Genomic DNA, 19,083 nt, shown 5'->3' on the forward strand with positions numbered 1-19,083 from the left:
CAGCAGGTCTGGAGCTCCAACACGTCCATCTCACGGAAATTGCAAGAAAGAATCTTCATGTGAGGCCCTCGAGGCTCCGGTTTGGCGGTTCGCAGCTGCCGCGATGCGTGATGGAACCTTGCGCGCGAGTGCATCGACCGCAACGGTTCTCTTGGCTGCGTGCAGGTGCGAGCGTGCTTAGACTGTCCTTGTGGAGCTGAGCTAACGGTCTGCCTCTGTTTTGACGCTAGGACACAACAGATTTCCGACATCTGGGATTCTTACTTCGCAAGATGGGACAGGAATGGTATGGTAGCCGGAATAAAGACAGAAGAAGGTCATAGTGAACAACACTTGCAACATTTTACGCAGGGCATTTGGGTCAGTACGCTAATCGCAGCAGTCAAAGACACAAATTAAATCTCTATCCGTTCCCTCAAATATCCTTCCTGGCGCTCTTACTTTTGTGCCTAATTCTCTTGCCGAACTTGTACAGCAAGAACGGAATCGGAATGAACGCAATACCCAGGAAGCCCAGCAAGCTGCTCGCCCAGTTGATGCCCAAGCGCACGTACATGGCATTGGCGAACAGCGGGAACCCAGATCCAAAGGCGCTCCTCATGAGATCGTTGCCGGCGAGCACGCTGGCCACGTTGTCGGGGTAGGCGTCGCTAAGGTAGGGGAGGACGGCGTTGAAGAGCGTGAAGGCTGCCATGCCGAAGAAACTGGTTCCGATGATTCTGAAGAACTGTTAGCAGTTGTGGATATACGGGAAAGGGACCTAATACGGGACAATCCAGTGTACCTCTGATCGAGACGACCAGCCGAACCAGAAAAGGCAAATAGGAACACACCAACAGCCGACCATCGCAGGAATCAAGCGCTTCTCGGGCGCAATGTTGCCATTCTCGTCAAATTGCTTCTCCTGGTAGAGGTACAGCCAGGTAAAGAGAATGCTAGCTGCGATCAGCGTACCGACCAGGATACCAAGGAAAGCAACGCCTTCAAGTCCGAGGTTGAAGCCGTAAATCTCAGTAAACACGAGCGGGAACGACTCGAACCAGATGTACAGCAGACCGTAGATGAGCGCGATGTAGAGGTTGAGCAAGAATACAATCGGCTCCTGGAAGTTAAGAGTGATGGGCTTGAGCAGAGACATCTGCACAACATCCATAGGCTTCATCTCTGCAGATATCATGTCTGGCTCGCAGGTGAGTTTGTCGTTGCCGGTCAGCTTGCGGAGACGCTTTGTGCGGCGGTGCAGAATGTTTGGCGAGCTAGTCTCCGGCAGAAAGAAGAACAGGAAGATGAGACAGAAAGAGGACAGCCACAACAGCTCCCAGATCGTCCACTTCCAGCCCTTGACAACACCAGAGCCACCAGACATGACTGCAAATCCGCCAATGAGAGGTCCGAGGACGGGTCCGCATACAGCTCCAATACCCCAGACAGCAAGACCGTAGGCCTGCTTCTGCGGCCGGTACATGTCGGCGATGGTAGCACCTCCGGTAGCCAGAGCCGGAGACCCGAAGAAGCCAGTCAGGAATCGGAACGCGAGAAGCATGCCAAAGTTGACCGAGTAGATGGTCGGGAGCTGGAAGCAGCAGAAAATGAACAGTGTGCCAATGTACACCCACAACCGCCCTATCTGGGGGATCTCACTCAGCGGCGACCAGATGATGGGCCCAAGGCCGTATCCAGCAACGTAGAGAGTCAGGCCCAAGGTAGCCGGAACCTGGGCGACGCCGAAGCCAGCCATGACATCCATGAGACCGGGCGTGTAGATGGCAGAACCAATGTATACGGAGAAGGTGAGGAAACAGATCTCGAAGGTGACGAAGAATCGCTTTGCACGACTCCAGTTGCGCGGGTTCTACACATGTCAGTGTTGTCGTTGTATCTGAGAAGATTGCCATACTTGTGGATCATCCGGCCCAAACCAGTCAATGACATGCTGGTCCTTGCCTTTCTCTTGATCTATCTTGACACCGCTCGCATAATTGTATTCCTCGCCAATTTCTGTCCGCGAGCTTTCCGAGCCTTCGCGATCTCTCACACCGCGCGCTTGCCGCAATTCCTCGACCTCCTCCTCAGGCGGCGAAGTATTGCCGTGGTGTGCGACATAGCCGGACTTCTCCTGGTTGACATATTTCTTCCAGAGATTTGGATCCTTCTCTTCAGGATACTGGAAGTACTTGTTGCGCGTAACAAGGCGCACGATATGCCCAAACGGCGAGTCGCGAATGAGGTCGGCCACCATGACCAGATCGTTGGCGAAAATTTGAGATGCGAAAAGTTACACGTTCACAGCGCAGCGAGCACAAATTTACTTTGTAAACATCCAAATACTGACATCATACTCAGACAATTTCTGGCCGACGACAACAGAAGCTACCGTTTTGGGCTGCTCGGACGTCCAGGCGTAGCCCAGACTAACGCTGGAAACAAGCGCACCAAGAGCGGTAGTAAGCTCTCTGGGGCTGAAAAAGCTTAGCCTGGCACATCTTTTCCTCATGGGTGTGATGAGTTTTTCTCGAATCAGCATCATTTGCAGTCATCGAGAAGTCGATGACGGTGCGGCTCGGCACGATCGGCGCTAGCGCGTAGAGAGATCTGACGTCGACGAGAAGAGAGCGCTGCATACTCGGCTTGTTCGGCAGGTTGAAAAAGCGAGCGAATAGTATCGTGGCAGGGGTTGATAATTCTGCGACGGCCCCTTTGTTACGGTTTGTTGAGAGTGCATTTGTAAGGCTGATGGCTGTGTGGTTGACTCGTTGTCAGCGTGTCTAGGCCATGACGTCGATGGTGCTTGAGGAAACGCTGTGCTACGTCAGAAGCACGAGATTTTGAGAGTATTGTTTGTGGTGTTGACGGTGTAGCGAGGCTCGCAGTGTTGGTGATACGAAGGGAAGAGTAAAAACATGTACGCAGAAGTTGGATGGTCAACCCAAGCAAAACGATGTGATCATGCCGACTGGATAGTCCACGCACGCGTACAATGGTAAGGGTGAGGTCACAGATCATTGCAGTATTTATCGCCCTCGTGTGTACTTTGAATGTTGTGAAGAATACGACTTTTAGGTCCACGATGTACCGTCTATCTGACATGGAGTCTCCTGACATGACTCAAGAAAAGATGGAATTCGTTCGCTCATTCGGTGTATCGTTTCCTTCTCGTTACCTCCAATCTTCGCAGCTTATTTCCCCTCACGCATGCTGCGGAAGAAGTCCATGACACCGGTGAAGACAACGAGCAGGATACCACCACCGGGACCCAATCTCAGCACCTTGGGTGTGAAGCCCTTGTAAAGAGCACCGAAGCCTTCCTCACGGAAAACTGTACCCAGAGCGGGGAACGCCCAGTTGTACTTGGGCACTGTGCCTACGACCTTGGAAGAGTTCTGAATGCGCGACTTGACAACGTCCATTGGGGTGTTGAGGATCGTACCGACTGTACCACCGACGGCACCAGACAACAGATCGTTGGTGATCTGGCCCTTCTTGTCCTTTGCTGCAGGCAGAAGCGCGCGGACCTGGAAGATGCAGCCGAAGTACCCCGCGTTCCAGAGGATGTGGCGCCACATAGTGGACTCAAGACCTTGGTAGAGTGTGAGAGGGCCCTCCTGCTTGATGATCTTGGTGACACAGTCCATCATGCCGTTGTACTTGTGGGCCTGGGCCTTGTCCTGAAGACGAATCTTGACGAGCTCGAAGGGGACGACGACAAACGCTTCGGTTGCACCAGCAGTCGCTCCGGTCAGAATGGATAGGGACTGGTTCATCTTGGCCTGGCCAAACAGGTTGCGGTAGAAGGCTCCCCAGGAGTCGTTGGCAGCAAACTTGGTGGCCCTGTCCCATGTCAACTTGAGGTTCAGAAGTGGGGGCTGATTGTGGTGCGCAGACTCACCTCTTGGGAGCCTCCATGAGGATGGGCGCGCTGATACCGCGGTACAGCCTCGAGGCGCTGCTAGATGTCAGTACAGCCGATTGTAGTGCGCCGAGGGCTCCGCCTACCCTTCGTTCTTCACGATCTTGCGGAAGCAGTCCAGCATGCCGTTGTAGGCATCCTCACCGGTTGCCTTTCCGGTCTGAAGTTGTCTATATAGTATTAGAAGGCTTCGTTGCGTGGTCGGTCGTGTGCTCGCTCACATCCTGGTCTTGACGACGTCCAGCGGGTACCTAAAGTCAACATTAGCGATTGCTTTTTGCGTTTCTAGTTTACAGCGAGCACTCACATGATCAGGATCTATGCGTACATGCTCCATTAGCATACTGCGCACAACAAGAGGCATACTCTCTTATCGCGTGCGCACTCACTTCTGACACGCCAGCCACGGCACCTGCGCGTTGTCAGCAATTGTTTGGCTCATGATGACACTCGAGAAGCCCATGGGGCATAACCCTGAGCTCCCAAAGCGCAATTGCGCGCCCTGCACCGTCTCGCACGAAGATACTGGAATATCCACGGTGAGTCGGCGCATCGGAGCTCCACCGAAATTCGGAATTGAGACTTACCAGCCGCGAACTGGTAGATGAACGGCAGAGGCTTCGCATCGGCGGACGACATGTTGCTGGCGACAACGAAGAGAGAGGGTAGGAGGAAGAGTGGAGGGTGAGAGCAAGGAACGGCGGGCGGGTGTGTGAACGAGTCGGACAAGATCTGGGGAAAGCAGCGTGGGATGGATCGCCCAATAAGTTGAAGCTCTCCGGCCGCGTCTGTGCGACAAGCTCGACAATCGATAACGTTGTGCCGATGACAGATGGACTTCCCGTTGTCCGACTCACAGCCTTATGTACAGCGCAGCAAGGTTCTCACAGTCTTCTTTCGAGATTCGCGTGCAGTTGATCTCTACATTCGCAATGTCTGGTTGACTGCACCTGTCGCGACGCAGGTCCAGGTCGGCTGTCCAACCAGAAGACGCCGACATCGCGCCCGTGCATAGCCGTGTGCAAACTTATCTCACTAATCAGCCGCTCCGGTAATATTACCAGCTTGGCCAATCAGCCAAAGGCAGGGCGAAACTCTGCTAAACGTCAGAGGGTAAACAGACTAGTCCTAGCTTTGCAGGCGTTTTAATCCACTTTAGTAAGGAACTCTCCTTCAAGTTGAAATAAATCGCTGATACGGGAAGCTCCTGTACGATCCGCTGCAGCCGACTTGTGGGACAACCAGGCTTGCTCTCCCCAAGCGAGGAAGCAGAGAGAGCACGCAACACCTGATCTTCCGCTCTATAGATCAGGGGGAGCAACAGAGCACCATGCACAACGAACGCATTCATTCAAGTATATAGTAAGTAGAAACACTGCCCTTATGGCATTGTGTTCAACCTCGTCAGTCGACTTAGTATTGGAATCTCAAACCAGCTCTCGAGCTAGATGAATGTCACCACGTCCTACTCATTACCACCCAGTCGCCATGGTCTTTGACTAGACGACTACGAACTCCCTGTTTCCCAAAACCGTACTCATCTCCGAGAGCCAATCGAATATTGCTTACGGACTTTGTCTAAAGTACGACTTTCAACACATACTTTAGCCCTCGAAAACAGCTTTCTTAGGTAATTCCTAGCAGAGGAAGTAGATCTTTAGTAGTCTCAGTAGGGTGCAACTCTAATATCTGTGCCCCTCTTTGCTGTTAAAGGTGATTCCTTACAAGCTAGGCTAAAATCATGCTCTTACATCCAAGCCTCACCGAACTTTGAACTATTCTTTCCTCAGACGCTCCACTGACGCTGCGCCCCGCCGCTGAGTAAGCAGCTTTTAATTGGCCAGCTTGTCAAAATTACTGGAGCGCCTGATTTATGAGATGAGTGCAAACCACACAAACTGCACGCAGGGCTGGGCGTGTACGCAGTCCCGTCGCGTCGCGTCGCGTCGCGTCCTGTTGCCGCAGCTCAGCTCCACTCGGCGCTAGCGCTCGACTGCATGCTCATCTCATGTCAACACGCCAAAAGTCCTTCTTTGACCAGGACCCCAGGGCGAAGGTGCGTCGTCCGCTGCTGACTCGCACCCCCTCACGCTCACTCACTCACTCACACCGTCTTTCCAGCAGTTCAGAGGCCAATGGACCCGCCCACGCAACGCTCCGCCCCACCAGCATAGCGACAGGGCCCCTCTGGCGCGACACGTCGTGACCGGCCCGCCTATCATGCCCTCGATCCAGGCGCGCACAAAGCTGAGGGCCTTCCAGCTCGACGACACGCTGCCCCTCGACCCCGAGAAGGAGAACCGGCCTGCGGTGGATCAGACCTCGGCGACGAAGGAGACTCCAAAGACGTCCAAGGTCGTCAAGGACATCGAGGACGCCTTCGAGACCCCCCGGCTGCCGCAGAGCAAGTCCTTCCCGCCGCCATCGACGCCTGCCGCTCGCCTGCCGCTCGCCGATCTGGTGGGCAACACCGACGACACGACTAGACATGCGGCGCTCGCAGCCCTCTCGCCAGAGGAGCAGCTGTACTGGCGCGGCTCACAGCCCGCCAATACCCCTGTGCCCCGGAAGAACAGGAAGCGTGCCCACAGCTCCTCGCCTGCAGGACCATCGCAGGACGAGCCGAGGCCGAGTGTGCGGAAGGCAGGGCTTGCAACACCTCAGGCGGATCCTGCGACGGAGCTCTGGTCGCGCTACACAAGCAAGAAGACCCCGACCGTGACCAAGAAGAGCGTGGCGTTTGCACATCTCATTAACGAATCGTCGCCTCGATCCGCTGCTGCTGCCGGCAGTATCAGCGGGCTGCGACGCTGGGCAAGCTGTGGCGTCGAGTTCCCTGCGTCGACGAGCAAGAGACGGAAAAAACACGGCGTCTTCCAGGGCGATCAAGAGGGCGATGCTGAGGATGTTTTCGCCGCTGCCCCCAGTTCTGACAGCGTGATGCAAGGGAAGGCATCGACAACGAACCTCGCCAGCATCGTCCAGCGGATGAAGCAGTCCATCTCGACCTCGCAGGAACAGCCGCCGTCCAGCTCGTCTCCGCTCCCTGAAACCGGACAGCCCCCGATCGCCTTCCCGGATTCTCCTCTCAAAAGGCACTCTCCCGTGGCGATTGAAGAAGAGACTTCGGACACCCTGCAAGCGGAGAACTGCATAGTCGCCGTCAACCATGTCCTCGAGGATCAAGGCCTTCCAGAAGGATGCGATGAGCCACCGCTGGTGGAGGAGCAACTGCAATCTTCGGCCTCGTCTGATGATTTTGGCGAGGTCGATTTCGATACCGACATGGCCGATGCTGCGAATGCGGGGACCCTCGAAACTGAGACATCAGCGCAATCGCAAATGCAACCTTCGCTACCAGTAGGGCCCGTACCACCACTCGTTGCAGCACCCTTGGCTCCCGCTGATAGCGAGGATGAGTTTGGGATAGAAGACGACGACGATGTGTTTGCTGCAGACCTAGAGCAGGTAGCGTCCTTCTTTGACGAACGGCCGCTGGAGTCGCCAGTACGGCTTGAGGCACCACCTGAGGTACCGCTCGAGGCTGTTGATGCTGTGCCGGTCATTGATCTGGTCAACGATGACTCTGATGACTTTGGGGATGACATAGACCCCGATGAGTTCGCTGCAGCAGAAGTTGCAGCCACTCAGACGCCCGCGACGAACACTGTATGTAGAATACGTACTATCTATAATGAGACTGTATAACTAAGTTTGTAAGAGTCAACAGGACGCTCGAGCTATCCAACGATATCTCATCAAGCAAGTGGTTGAAGGCTCGTACCTTGTCGACAGAGGTCAGCAAAGACCTGAAAAGGTGCGTAGTGACATGGCGCCGAATGCTAGCTCCATCGTTGCTAACACAACTGCAGATCCTGCTGGTCGATGACGAGCAGACAAAATTACTGAAAACCATTTCCCTACGGCAAGCCTGGTACGACACACCCTGTACGATAGGCGCATATGTCCACGTTATCGGGTCGTTTTCATCGGACGGACATTGTGTTATCGATGACCATCACAACATGCTGGTCCTGCATCCAGACCACTTAATATCAGCTACTGTCGTTGCCGACTCCTACGGGTGTCTAAGACGAGCAGTGTTGCAGGACCGCATCAAGGCCACGAGCAGGGCCAACGCGCCAATGCTATACGGCACACTATTACACGAGCTCTTCCAAGAAGCCTTGAAAGTGAATCAATGGGATACGGACTTTCTGCTTTCAACCACTGATAAGCTGCTTCCAAGCAAGTTCGAGACTATCCTTGAGATCAATTCGACCTGCGACGAGGTCAAGGAGCACATGACCAGCAAGTTGCCCGAGATGCAGGCCTGGGCTAAGATCTTCATCCGGGCCAAGCCTTGCGTTGACGCAGTTGTGCAGCATCGCAACGGACCTCAGTCGATCATGAGCATCAACAAACTCCTCGATGTTGAAGAGCATGTCTGGTCGCCGATGTATGGACTAAAGGGAAACATTGATGCAACAGTGCAAGTGACTATGCAAGACGACCAGGGCGAGCGCACTCTGACTGTTCCCTTCGAAGTCAAAACTGGGAAGAACTCGTCCAACAGTGCACACTCTGTCCAGACAGCTCTGTATAATTTGCTGCTCTCCAATCGATACGGTATGTTTATGCATGCGTTCTTTTGATCTGGCTAACACCAACAGATATTGATGTTGCATACGGAATGCTGTACTACCTCGAAACATCAGCCATCATCCGTATTCCCGCTGTTCGGAACGAAATCATACATATGCTTATCCAGCGTAACGAACTAGCCTGCTACGTGCGGGATCGCATTGATTTGCCGCCGATGCTCAGAGAAGACTTCAAATGCGGCAACTGCTATGCTCAAGAGTCATGCTTCCTTTACAACAAACTAGTCGAAGACGGCGACGGCGAGCGACTGAATACGAAGGCCAAGCAGAAGTACGATGACCTCGTCAGATCGCTCAAGCCTGCAGACCGAGACTTCCTGAAGAAGTGGGATACGTTGCTCACCAAAGAGGAGGCGGACATGATGAAGTTTCGAAGAGAACTGTGGACGATGTTGAGCACCGAGCGTGAGAAGCTAGGACGATGTTTCTCGAATGTCGTGCTGGAGCCTGGTTCGGGACACGAAGAGAAGATGGGCCAGAAGATCAACCGCTACAGCTACACTTTCGTTAAACAGCAACCCGTGCCTGGCTTCTCGTTTACCGAGTCCCAGCTCACTGTCGGGGAACCTGTGGTAGTGTCGGATGAGCAAGGCCATTTCGCACTGGCGAACGGTTATGTTACAAATGTTCGAAAGCGGCGAATCACTGTTGCTGTGGACAGACGCCTGCACAACTCTCGCACAAAGCTCCCGGGCTTCGATCCTCAGAACAACCAGACTTTTGCCGGCATCATGGAGGTGACCAAGGAAGGTGAGGCGCCACCTGAGTACGAGATGGACAATGAACCGTTGTTGTATCGGTTGGATAAAGATGAGTTCAGCAACGGTATGGCTGCGGCGCGCAACAACCTAATCCAGATCATGGACGACAACGTCTACAAGGCCCGGGACTTTCGTGCGTTGATTGTAGATGGCCGGGCTCCCGCATTCAATCCTGTCCCGAACGCTATCGACCTACCACAGTCGTCACAGATGTCCATGAACTCGGATCAGAAGGCTGCCGTGGCCAAGGTCATGTCTGCCAAGGACTATGCCCTTGTGTTGGGTATGCCTGGCACGGGCAAAACAACTACGATCGCCCACATCATCCGGACCCTAGTCGCGAAGGGCAAGAGCGTTCTCCTTACCTCTTACACTCACACCGCGGTCGACAACATCCTGCTCAAGATCCGCGACGACAAGATCGGCATCCTCCGCCTAGGAGCATCGGCGAAAATCCATCCCGAAGTTCGCGGGTTCGCGACCTTGGCTGCAGAGCCCAAGGACAGTGTTGAGGAGCTGGAGAAGTCATGGATGGAGCCGCCCGTCGTGGCTACCACCTGCCTTACCATCAACCATCCAATCTTCAGTCGTCGCATTTTCGACTATTGCATTGTTGACGAAGCTTCTCAGATCACGCTACCCGTCTGCCTGGGACCGATCCGCATGTCGCAGAAGTTCATCCTGGTCGGCGATCACTACCAGCTGCCTCCACTGGTGCAGAACAAAGAGGCCATGGAGGGCGGTCTGGATGTCTCGCTCTTCAAGCTTCTGTGCGAGGCACATCCGCAAGCTGTCGTCAGTCTGGAGCATCAGTACCGCATGTGCGCCGAGGTCATGCTTCTGTCAAACACCTTCATCTACTCCGGTCGTCTAAAGTGCGGCACGCCTAGCGTCGCCACTCGTAGGCTCGCGTTACCCAAGCCCTCCGGCCTCCACACACACCACCGGCAGACACTTGCGCCTCGCTCAACCGCGGTCGCCACTTGTCCTGGCCCTGGATCCCCCAACTGCTGGCTATCCCACTCTCTGTCGCCCGACCAACCAGTTGTGTTCATCAACACAGACCCCATCTCCACCTCTCTCGAATCTCAGTCCGGCTCCCGCACCATCAACACGCTCGAAGCCCGGCTCATCACACATCTCACAATCTCGCTCCTCAGCCTCGGCGTGTCCCCCTCCGAAATCGGCATCATAGCTTTCTACCGCTCGCAACTTGCTCTTCTACGCACCAGTCTCTCCGCACGCACACAAACGCAGTCCTCAGAGCTCGCCGCACCTGTCGCAACCGCAGCGTCCGCGGTTGAGTTGCACACAGCGGACAAGTTCCAAGGCCGCGACAAAGAAGTCGTTCTCGTGTCGTGCGTGCGCAGCAATGATGTCGGCAGCGTGGGCGATTTGCTCAAGGACCGACGCAGGGTCAACGTCGCGCTCACGCGTGCGCGGAGTAAGCTTGTTATCTTGGGGAGCGAGAAGACGCTCTCTGGCAACGAGTTGCTGCGCAACATGGTCGGACTGTGCCGGGAGAAAGGGTGGGTTCTCGACTTACAGAGCGATATGGTGGACAGTCATGCTTTTGACGAGGGGTTCAGTCAAACGGGCAGGATGCCGGCAGGGACCAGTCCGACGCGGCAGTCAAGGGCGGCAGGTGCGACGGTGAGCCCGAGTGCCAGTCCGAGTAAGAAGAGGAATGCTCTGGGCGGTATTACGGGTTCGTCCCATGGCGCCAATGCGAGGAGTCCGAAGAAGAGGAATGTTAGGGAGAAGGTGCCTGAGAAGGTGTTTCTGGCGGGTAAGAGGGGTGTGCTTGATAGGAGAGCGGTGTTACAGAATGTCTACGAGGATGCTTTATGAGCGATAAGGTGACGATGGTCATGTATGGCGTTGGCTATGAACGCAGTTGTGTTGTTCAGTCGAGTTCATGTTGTTGGATTAGCGCGGAGTATGGCTTGACTTTGGGTATCGGTGAATAAGGTCAATGAAATTTATGAGGTCGATTATTCGACGGGTCAGTATGAAGCATTGCATCAGACGCCATTCTGTTTTGAAGAAGACAGCACCGTCGGTCACTCAGCATGACTGCAGCGGCATATGCGCGACAACAGCATGTTGCAATCGTCCTTCTGTGTAGTCTGGGCTGCTTATCACCGATGTGCCAACATTTAACGTTGGTCGACAAGCATACTGCGGAAACACAGCACACTCAGACTTCACACACGCACGGAAAGCACTGTATCTGGAAATAGACAGAAACGAACGTGTGTTGCAAGACTTTTGTATATCAACATCGCGCAGAAACCACCATGCTCACCCCCAAGTGCGTGCTACATGCAGCTCACACTCCTACGACCCCTCGACATTGATTATCTGGCGTGAGATGTGAAATTTCCGGTGAGTTTGTGTAGACGTGAGACTGAAAATGAGTAAATGGTGAACGTGTTGTAGCCGTTGCACTACCCCATTTGGGAATGACGGATGATCAGGGCCCGCATCGGTGCACGGCCGGACGTCACTACTCCACAACGACCCCAAGATAGGACGCCACTTGAGCATGGAGTTTTGCTTCTCCACGGAGTCGGCAGACGCGTCCAAGCTTAAAACTGAGTTGATCTAGAATGCGACTTTCGCCATGGAACGTGCCATCACCCGCGCTATGGAGTGGGTCACGTGACAGTCTTCTCCGTTTCCTTTCCTCCACAATAAGGACTCAAGTGAGGATTCAAGGCAGACGTCAATGCTCTGTTGCTTGATGAAATCAACGGTCGAGCGCATCAATACATCCTTGGTCCTCTCCTATGCTTGTTTACGGAGCAGCTAGCTGTTTGCTGGAGCATTCTTTTTGTTGAAAAATTTGCTACAGACCCAAGATGCCCCGCTGCATCTGCTTTCATGCGAGCGTTGACCGCCGCAGCGTCTCTTCCATGAGATCGGTCCCTCTGATTTACCTCCTTGCAACCCCTTGAACGCTGTTGTCTTCGATGGCAGCCCGCTCAAGTGAGCTCTGCAAACCCATCTCAATTCCGGATGTTGCAGGATGTATCCGAGTTCGGGCAATCGACCGTGACTCAATAACTGCTAGGCATATACTCCATCATGTGCCTCAATGAGTCTCAATCACATATGAGAGGTTGACGATATTTGTGCCCTTAAATATGGATTCGTGGGTGTAAGGAATGATGGTCTGAGTGTGCCGTCTGTGAAAGAACTCTGCGCAGCATGTTCGGCATTTCTTACCTTGCCTCTACTACGGCTGTAAGATATCAATCCCACGGTTATGGAAGAACAAGAAGAACAATCGGACGATTGTATCCTGTAGCTGTTCAAGGATATACAACATTTCGGAACAGTAGGCCAAGTATACTACACAGGAAGGCTAATCGCTGAAGATGGCAAAACAAGAACATGACGAACCGCCTCCTACTTGCTCAAGATCGTCTCTTTAATGTGATTGAGTGCGCTGCCAGCCCTCAACCACTTGAGTTGCCGCTCGCTATAACTGTGGTTCAGCTTCGCCTCCCACACTCTACCCTCTTTCGTCTGTACTCTCAGACCAACCTGCTTCCCAGGCTGCATCTCACCCTCCTCAACCCCGACAAGTGTGACACGATCACCTAGCACGATCTTGTCGTAGTCCACGGGGTCAGCAAACGTCAACGGCAGCATACCCTGCTTCTTGAGGTTCGTCTCGTGTATTCGTGCGAACGAGCGCGCGACAATCGCAACGCCGCCCAGGTAGCGTGGTTCAAGAGCGGCGTGTTCGCGCGACGAGCCTTCGCCGTAATTCCAGTCACCGACGATGCACCACTTGACATTCCTGTCCCGCAGATCGCGCGCAACCTCGTGTATGACGCCAGTAGTCGAGTTGAGCGGATGGACAGTGTGGCCTAGCAATTTGGAGTCACCAGAGGGCAGGAAGGCATTGGAAGCAGCCAGAAGCATGTTGTTGCTGATGTGTTCTAGATGTCCCCGGTACTTGTACCAGGGCCCAGCTGGAGAGATGTGGTCGGTTGTGCACTTGCCGGCTACTTTTATCAAGATGGGCATGTCTTGTACCGAGTCGGCTTCCCATGACTTGAAAGGCTGCAGTAGTTGTAGGCGGTCGGATTGTGGGTCAATGTTGACCGAAAGATGTGCTGCATTTTTCACGGGCGCTTGATAGAGATTGTCGCCAATCGTGAACGCGATAGGCAATTCTACACTGGTGGGAGGACTGAAACGTAATTGTGATGTTGAGCCATCCACAGCAATCGAGTCGCTGATGGGATTGAAGTCGATGCGACCCGCATAAGCGAACGCGGTCACCATCTCGGGTGATGTGACAAAGGAACAAGTCTCAGGGTTGCTGTCGTGACGCCCGACAAAATTGCGATTGAAGCTCGAGACCACGGTGTTCCGCTCGCGGCCCTTGACATCCACATCTGTGCGATCCCACTGGCCAACACACGGACCGCAGGTGTTGCTCAGGATCACGGCGCCTGCATCTCGCAGTGATTGGAGTATGCCCTCCGCTTCCGCCGTAGCACGAATATCTTCGCTCCCTGGCGACACCATGAAAGGGGTCCTGACTCGTGGCAAACCGGCTGCTTTGGCTTGACTGACAAGCTGCGAAGTCTTGTACAGATCCTCGTATGAGCTGTTGGTACAGCTTCCGACCATCGCGTGGCTGACATTGACAGGCCAATTGCTGTTGTGAACAGCTTCCTTCAGCTGGGAGAGCGGGTGTGATAGATCCGGCGTAAACGGTCCGTTAACATGAGGTTCAAGTGTGTCGAGATCGATCTCAATAATATCGTCGTAATGGTGTTCGGAGCCTTCATCGGCCGTGAGGAGTACGTCCTTGTACCTGTTTGCCTCTTGTGCAATGTTCTCGCGCTTAGTAGCAGAAAGATACCGGCCCATAGAGTCCGAGTACGGCAAGATGCATGAGGTTGATCCGATCTCAGCTGACATGTTGCAAACAGTGGCCATAGCTGTCGCCCCGAGACTGGCGCAGCCTGGGCCAAAGAACTCAATGACCTTCCCTTTCCCACCAGAAACAGTCAGGATGCCGGCTAGCTTGCAAATGATATCTTTGGTCGATGCCCAGCCGTTCAATTTGCCGGTCAGTCGCACTCCCACAACTTCGGGGCACCTATGACCATCAGTGATTGGCAAATACGGCGTCGCTGCGGAGGCCACTCACATCAGCTCCCAAGGCATTCCAGCCATTGCGTCCACTGCATCAGAACCACCAACACCGATACCCAGCATGCCCATGCCCCCCGCATTTGGTGTGTGAGAATCAGTCCCGATTATCAGTCCACCGGGGAAGGCATAGTTCTCGAAGATAGTTGTGTGAATAATTCCGGCTGCGGTATGATCAGCCTCGAGAGGGTTGAACCTGGCTGTAATTAAACTCACCGCCTGGCTTCCACCACCCGATTCCGTACTTCTTGGCCGCGCTGCTCAGAAATGCGTATACTTCTTGGTGCTCGATTCTGCCTCTTTTCAAGTCTTCTTCTGCGCCATTCCGGGACACAACAAGATGATCGCTATGTACGGTGGTTGGAATCTGGACTTTTGGCAGGCCTGCGCTGATGAACTGCAGCAGCGCCATGGTCGCTGTTGCATCGTGACAAGCCACCCGGTCAGGTCGCAGATGCAGAAGAGTCTCCCCGCGCCGAATCTCGTCGAGATTCCATGCGTGGTCCGGGCTTGTGTATAGATGGCTGTATAAGATCTTCTCTGTCAGAGTCAAGGGCCGCTGTGATCCATACTTGACTGCCTCCAGTTGTGATATCTGGCGATCGTAGTCCAGAGGGCTGTCCGGATTCAGAGGGCTTATTGGCACCCGAGACGCAAATGTTGCGAGGCTACGAGTCGAAAGCGATCTTTTGCACAATATACGTCGTAAGCGTGTTGACCTAGTCGTGCAGTAAGATGCGAGGGTCATCGTGGTGGGAAGAATAGCGCGCAGAACAGCCAGGTGCGAACAAACGCGTAGGACGCGACATCTTTGAGAAGAAGTAGCACCATTCGGCGCAAGATCGCAGGAACCAAACGCGATGGTCGGCAATGCGAAAAGGTGCGTGTTGATTCGCCACCGGATTGCTCCTTGATAGGGTGGAGTGCTCCGTGAGCTAGAATGTCACGTGCTGAACCTTCAAGTGCTTCGAAATCTTGAAGAAACGCACATGATGCACGCGCTTGTGACGCGACAGTTAAAGGTTTTAGCTTTGATTGTTGCCCAATGTTGCTAAACAAACGAAGCCACCGACACCCTTTCAGATCATGTCGCCTGCCAGTTCCATTGTCAAGCAGCCAGTGCTAGCCGCACTAAAGCGATTCACTACGTGTGGTGTAGGTTCTCCCTGATATGAAACGAACTTCAGATGTAATCAAAAATCCCATTGACATCCTCAGATCGGCGACGCGTTGGTGCGACTCAACGTGCGCCATGGGGGCTACCTCAGCGGGCTGAAGATGTTCTCCCCTACCGAAGGGGCTGGCACATCAAAGATCATTGGTCCGGCCTATACTGTAATATGGTCCCAGCGAATGACAAGGTATCTCCGTGGCCTTCCAAACATTTCGCCGATGCAATACCGCCGCACAGTGTGGTGTTTGTGTCCCAACCGAAAGGCTACATCAGCGCGTGCTGGGGCGGCCTCATGAGCACGCGCGCGCAAGAAGCTGGTGCTGCAGGCATAGTAATTGATGGGCGCTTCTGAGACATCAACGAGCATCGCGAACTAGGTGTCGGTCTTTTCGCCCACGGCACGAGCATCCTTGGCTCACATACTTTTACACGATCGTCCTAACTCAATGTGCCAGCCTCCTTCAGCCAGGAAGGCGCGGAAGGCGAGACTGTGAAGATAAACCTGGGCGATATCATCATGGGCGATGCTGATGGTGTGGTAGCAATTCCACCGCATTTAGCGGAAGAATGCGTGAAGCTTTGTGTTTCGAGGTGGAACATTGACGAAGCGACAAGACAGTGTATAACAGATGGCGAAGATATCGGACCAAACATCAACAGGCTCCGTCAGTAGATACATACTAGAATGGGTTCCATGCTGTATCGTTGTTCAAGAACTCGGTTATGAAAGCCTCCACAGTAGCGTCGGGAGCTTCTTGCATCGTGCCAAACGTCGTATTTGGGTAAGTTGAGACATCATGCGCGAATGTATGATCACTGAAAGCCGTCCAGTCGGAACTGGTCATATCGAAGGTTGCTGGCGGAAAGTTCAAGGATTCCTCGTGTCCATGTGTGATCGTGTGTGGGTGATCTTCCGCGACCAGACCTTCTGGTAGATGATAGATCTGTTGATCCTGCAAGACAACCCGTCCTGTATCATTGCGTCCGAACTTCGGCTGTGACCCATTCGCAGACCCATATTGCTGGGGTTGCTCGTGGTGTAGCTGATCAAGTTTGCGTGCAAGAGCGTCCATGGCCCTGCTAAAACTCTCCTTTCCCTTTTTGACCGATGGCCAAAATTCGCCGCCAACGCTCAGCAGGTTGGTACAAGTTCTCAGGTCTCGCATAGCCGCAGATGTTGGGATCGTGCGTCGAACAAGACTGGAGGACCAAAGGCAGTAAATCATTGTCGCACCAGACGAAAAGATGCCCTGAACACTCCTCCAACTCTGAAAGTAACTGTCGAGCTGATAAAGATGGTTGTATATATTGAGTCTTTTAGCAGCACATCTGTAGCATGTTAAAATAGACTGCTCCGAAGGTTGAGGGATAGCCTGCGAAGGCTGGTGCAAGAGGACCATTACTGCATAGTACTGACTCGTAAGCTTGAGCTTGTACTTTTCCTGCTCCAGCCGCTCTTCATCATCATACTGCGAGGAGCCGGTGATGTTATTCAGCATATTGCGCCAATCTTCAAGTTTTTGACCGATGATAGCTTGCGATGATTGTTCGTCGCTTGGCCAGACGTACGCACTGACTCGAGACGGCAAGTGGTAGAACAAGAGCTTGATCTCTGATATAATCGGATCCAGTTTGAACCGATGAATAGCAAAAGCAGCGCCACCGATTGGCGACACAGCTGGTGAGAATAGGTGGTCACTAATATTTGTTGTGTCGGCTTGGATATCCGCCAAAGTAGGCAATTGTAGATCAAAAGTCTCGTCGCGAATGCCAAGGGGCCGCCCTTGTATAGATGCAATGGATCTAAATTACTATATCAGCAGCTTCCTTACCACAGTGGGGAAAGAAATCATGAATGTGGACTTACCTGTCTAGATGATAAACACTGAAGAAGAGCAGCTTGCGAGTGAGTATGGCCGTACGGGATAGACCACGGTCGTTGCTGATACTGCGGTGAAGGCCAAGATCCACACAGTGTGCCATAGACACGTACGTCAGCGTCCATACATTGAGCTCGGTCGGACTGAGCAGACTGTGCACTGCCAACAGCAAAGTGGCCTGCAGACTTGCAAGTGATGTGGTCGAAAAGCAATGTTGGTCTGCAGTCATTGCAACTCGATAAAACTGATTTGGCGCGAAGTCATATGCTCGTTGACGTGTGCGAACTGTTGCTGCAAGCGTGAAGACCATGAATGCGTGGAACGTCGCCGTGAACACAGTTATCGGCGTGCAGTCAACGTTTCTCGATCTTTCGTATTCGCCGTTATAGGCGAAAGGTCGCACTGAGGCCGCCCATCCATTGTGACCTATCTCGACAGTAGCGTCGGCTGTTGCGCACTGATACAAGGCATCAACAGCTGAGAGCAGAGAATCTGGATGCAAGAACGGATGATCGACGTGGACATTGCGGAAATATACCTCCAATAGCAAGCGAGCATCATCTTCCGCTGGTAAGCTCTTCCTCAGCGTGTCGTACAGCAGACGACAAGACTCCTTCAGACGCTTAGTATGCGCATAAGACCCGAACTTCGTAGAGCTGTGGATCAAAGACAGACCGGGAGATTTGTTGCTACCAGCCCCAACGGCCGCATCAGGAGAACCTGCGCCAATGAGTCTTGTGAATAGACGGCCTGAAGAACTGCCCAGATAGTGCGTTTGCCTGGAGTCAGAGTTCAAAGTCAAAAGTCCTAGGTCAAGAGCTACCGAGCGTGCCTCGTCTGCAAAAGCATCGGGACCTGCAGGGTCGGTTACGGATTCGCGACTACGTTTGCCTAGAGTATGGCAAGATTCAGGGGATGATGCAGCGTTTGAGGAGTTGATGTCGCGCGCGCTAGGAGATGGAGCTGTCTGGTTGCTGATAGCCCCGGCTGCATCAAGGAAGCTGAAGTCGACTCGAGGGCCATCCTCAAACCTGAAGTCGGGGGACAAGGACCTGATGTGCTGTTCAAGCCATTCGATACGGGCTTTGGCATTTGCCGCGAAGTCTCTGGGTATCGAGAGACTGTTGTTGCGACCGTCGACATCGATGCAGGCCTCAGCGGCCTTCTGACAGTTTCCGCAAGCAGGGATGCCTCCATCGCACTGCATTTGTTGAGTACGACCTTCAAGGAAGGCAGGTTGGCTCTCACCACTCACCTTGATCCTCTTTGTGCGACATCGGCGACACGCAATACGGACCTTTGCGCTCATCACAGATTCCAGCGTCACTTCATTGCAATGCGAAGTGAAGCAGTGGCTAGTTGATCAGCGGGACGACACCACAGAGCCAAGGCGCTAAATTATAGCAGCGCGAGAGGTCCGGGGTCAACGCCGATCGCACTCCTCTCACTCGACATTATCATCATCAGCGTTATCATCAACAGTAACAACAACATTGCTTCGATCACACTGACTCCT

The 19,083-nt window shown here is 53.6% G+C and overlaps 5 protein-coding genes across 5 annotated transcripts; 1 reads left to right on the forward strand and 4 right to left on the reverse strand.

The window, feature by feature from the left end:
- Positions 1–415: 415 nt before the first annotated feature.
- On the reverse strand, positions 416–2,270 carry BU25DRAFT_403148 (multidrug resistance protein-like protein; the record flags this gene model as incomplete). Its single annotated transcript, XM_033705069.1, has 3 exons — positions 1,898–2,270; positions 768–1,852; positions 416–719 (listed from the first exon to the last, which is right to left on the reverse strand). The coding sequence occupies exons 1-3, from the start codon at positions 2,237–2,239 to the stop codon at positions 416–418; spliced, it is 1,731 nt and encodes a 576-aa protein (XP_033556329.1). The 5' UTR covers positions 2,240–2,270.
- A 749-nt stretch (positions 2,271–3,019) lies between these two features.
- On the reverse strand, positions 3,020–4,634 carry BU25DRAFT_415486 (mitochondrial carrier). Its single transcript, XM_033707550.1, has 7 exons — positions 4,495–4,634; positions 4,297–4,319; positions 4,215–4,225; positions 4,129–4,158; positions 3,994–4,077; positions 3,887–3,943; positions 3,020–3,828 (listed from the first exon to the last, which is right to left on the reverse strand). Exons 1-7 carry the CDS (start codon positions 4,544–4,546, stop codon positions 3,177–3,179), a joined length of 909 nt encoding a protein of 302 aa, XP_033556330.1. The 5' UTR covers positions 4,547–4,634; the 3' UTR covers positions 3,020–3,176.
- Positions 4,635–12,734: 8,100 nt separating this feature from the next.
- Positions 12,735–15,335, reverse strand: BU25DRAFT_378304 (aconitate hydratase). The gene is made up of 3 exons (XM_033704169.1): positions 14,730–15,335; positions 14,512–14,677; positions 12,735–14,460 (listed from the first exon to the last, which is right to left on the reverse strand). Exons 1-3 carry the CDS (start codon positions 15,259–15,261, stop codon positions 12,747–12,749), a joined length of 2,412 nt encoding a protein of 803 aa, XP_033556331.1. The 5' UTR covers positions 15,262–15,335; the 3' UTR covers positions 12,735–12,746.
- A 264-nt stretch (positions 15,336–15,599) lies between these two features.
- BU25DRAFT_435044 (uncharacterized protein) lies at positions 15,600–16,360 on the forward strand (the record flags this gene model as incomplete). Its single annotated transcript, XM_033708891.1, has 5 exons — positions 15,600–15,668; positions 15,732–15,834; positions 15,864–16,018; positions 16,052–16,064; positions 16,143–16,360. 5 exons carry the CDS (start codon positions 15,600–15,602, stop codon positions 16,358–16,360), a joined length of 558 nt encoding a protein of 185 aa, XP_033556332.1.
- BU25DRAFT_215798 (uncharacterized protein) lies at positions 16,211–18,893 on the reverse strand. The gene is made up of 3 exons (XM_033701258.1): positions 18,823–18,893; positions 17,555–18,768; positions 16,211–17,490 (listed from the first exon to the last, which is right to left on the reverse strand). The coding sequence occupies exons 1-3, from the start codon at positions 18,874–18,876 to the stop codon at positions 16,368–16,370; spliced, it is 2,391 nt and encodes a 796-aa protein (XP_033556333.1). The 5' UTR covers positions 18,877–18,893; the 3' UTR covers positions 16,211–16,367.
- Between the last annotated feature and the right edge of the window lie 190 nt (positions 18,894–19,083).

Source organism: Macroventuria anomochaeta (genome assembly GCF_010093625.1).
Source record: "Macroventuria anomochaeta strain CBS 525.71 unplaced genomic scaffold BU25scaffold_47, whole genome shotgun sequence".
In the NCBI taxonomy this organism is placed as follows: Eukaryota; Fungi; Ascomycota; class Dothideomycetes; order Pleosporales; family Didymellaceae; genus Macroventuria; species Macroventuria anomochaeta.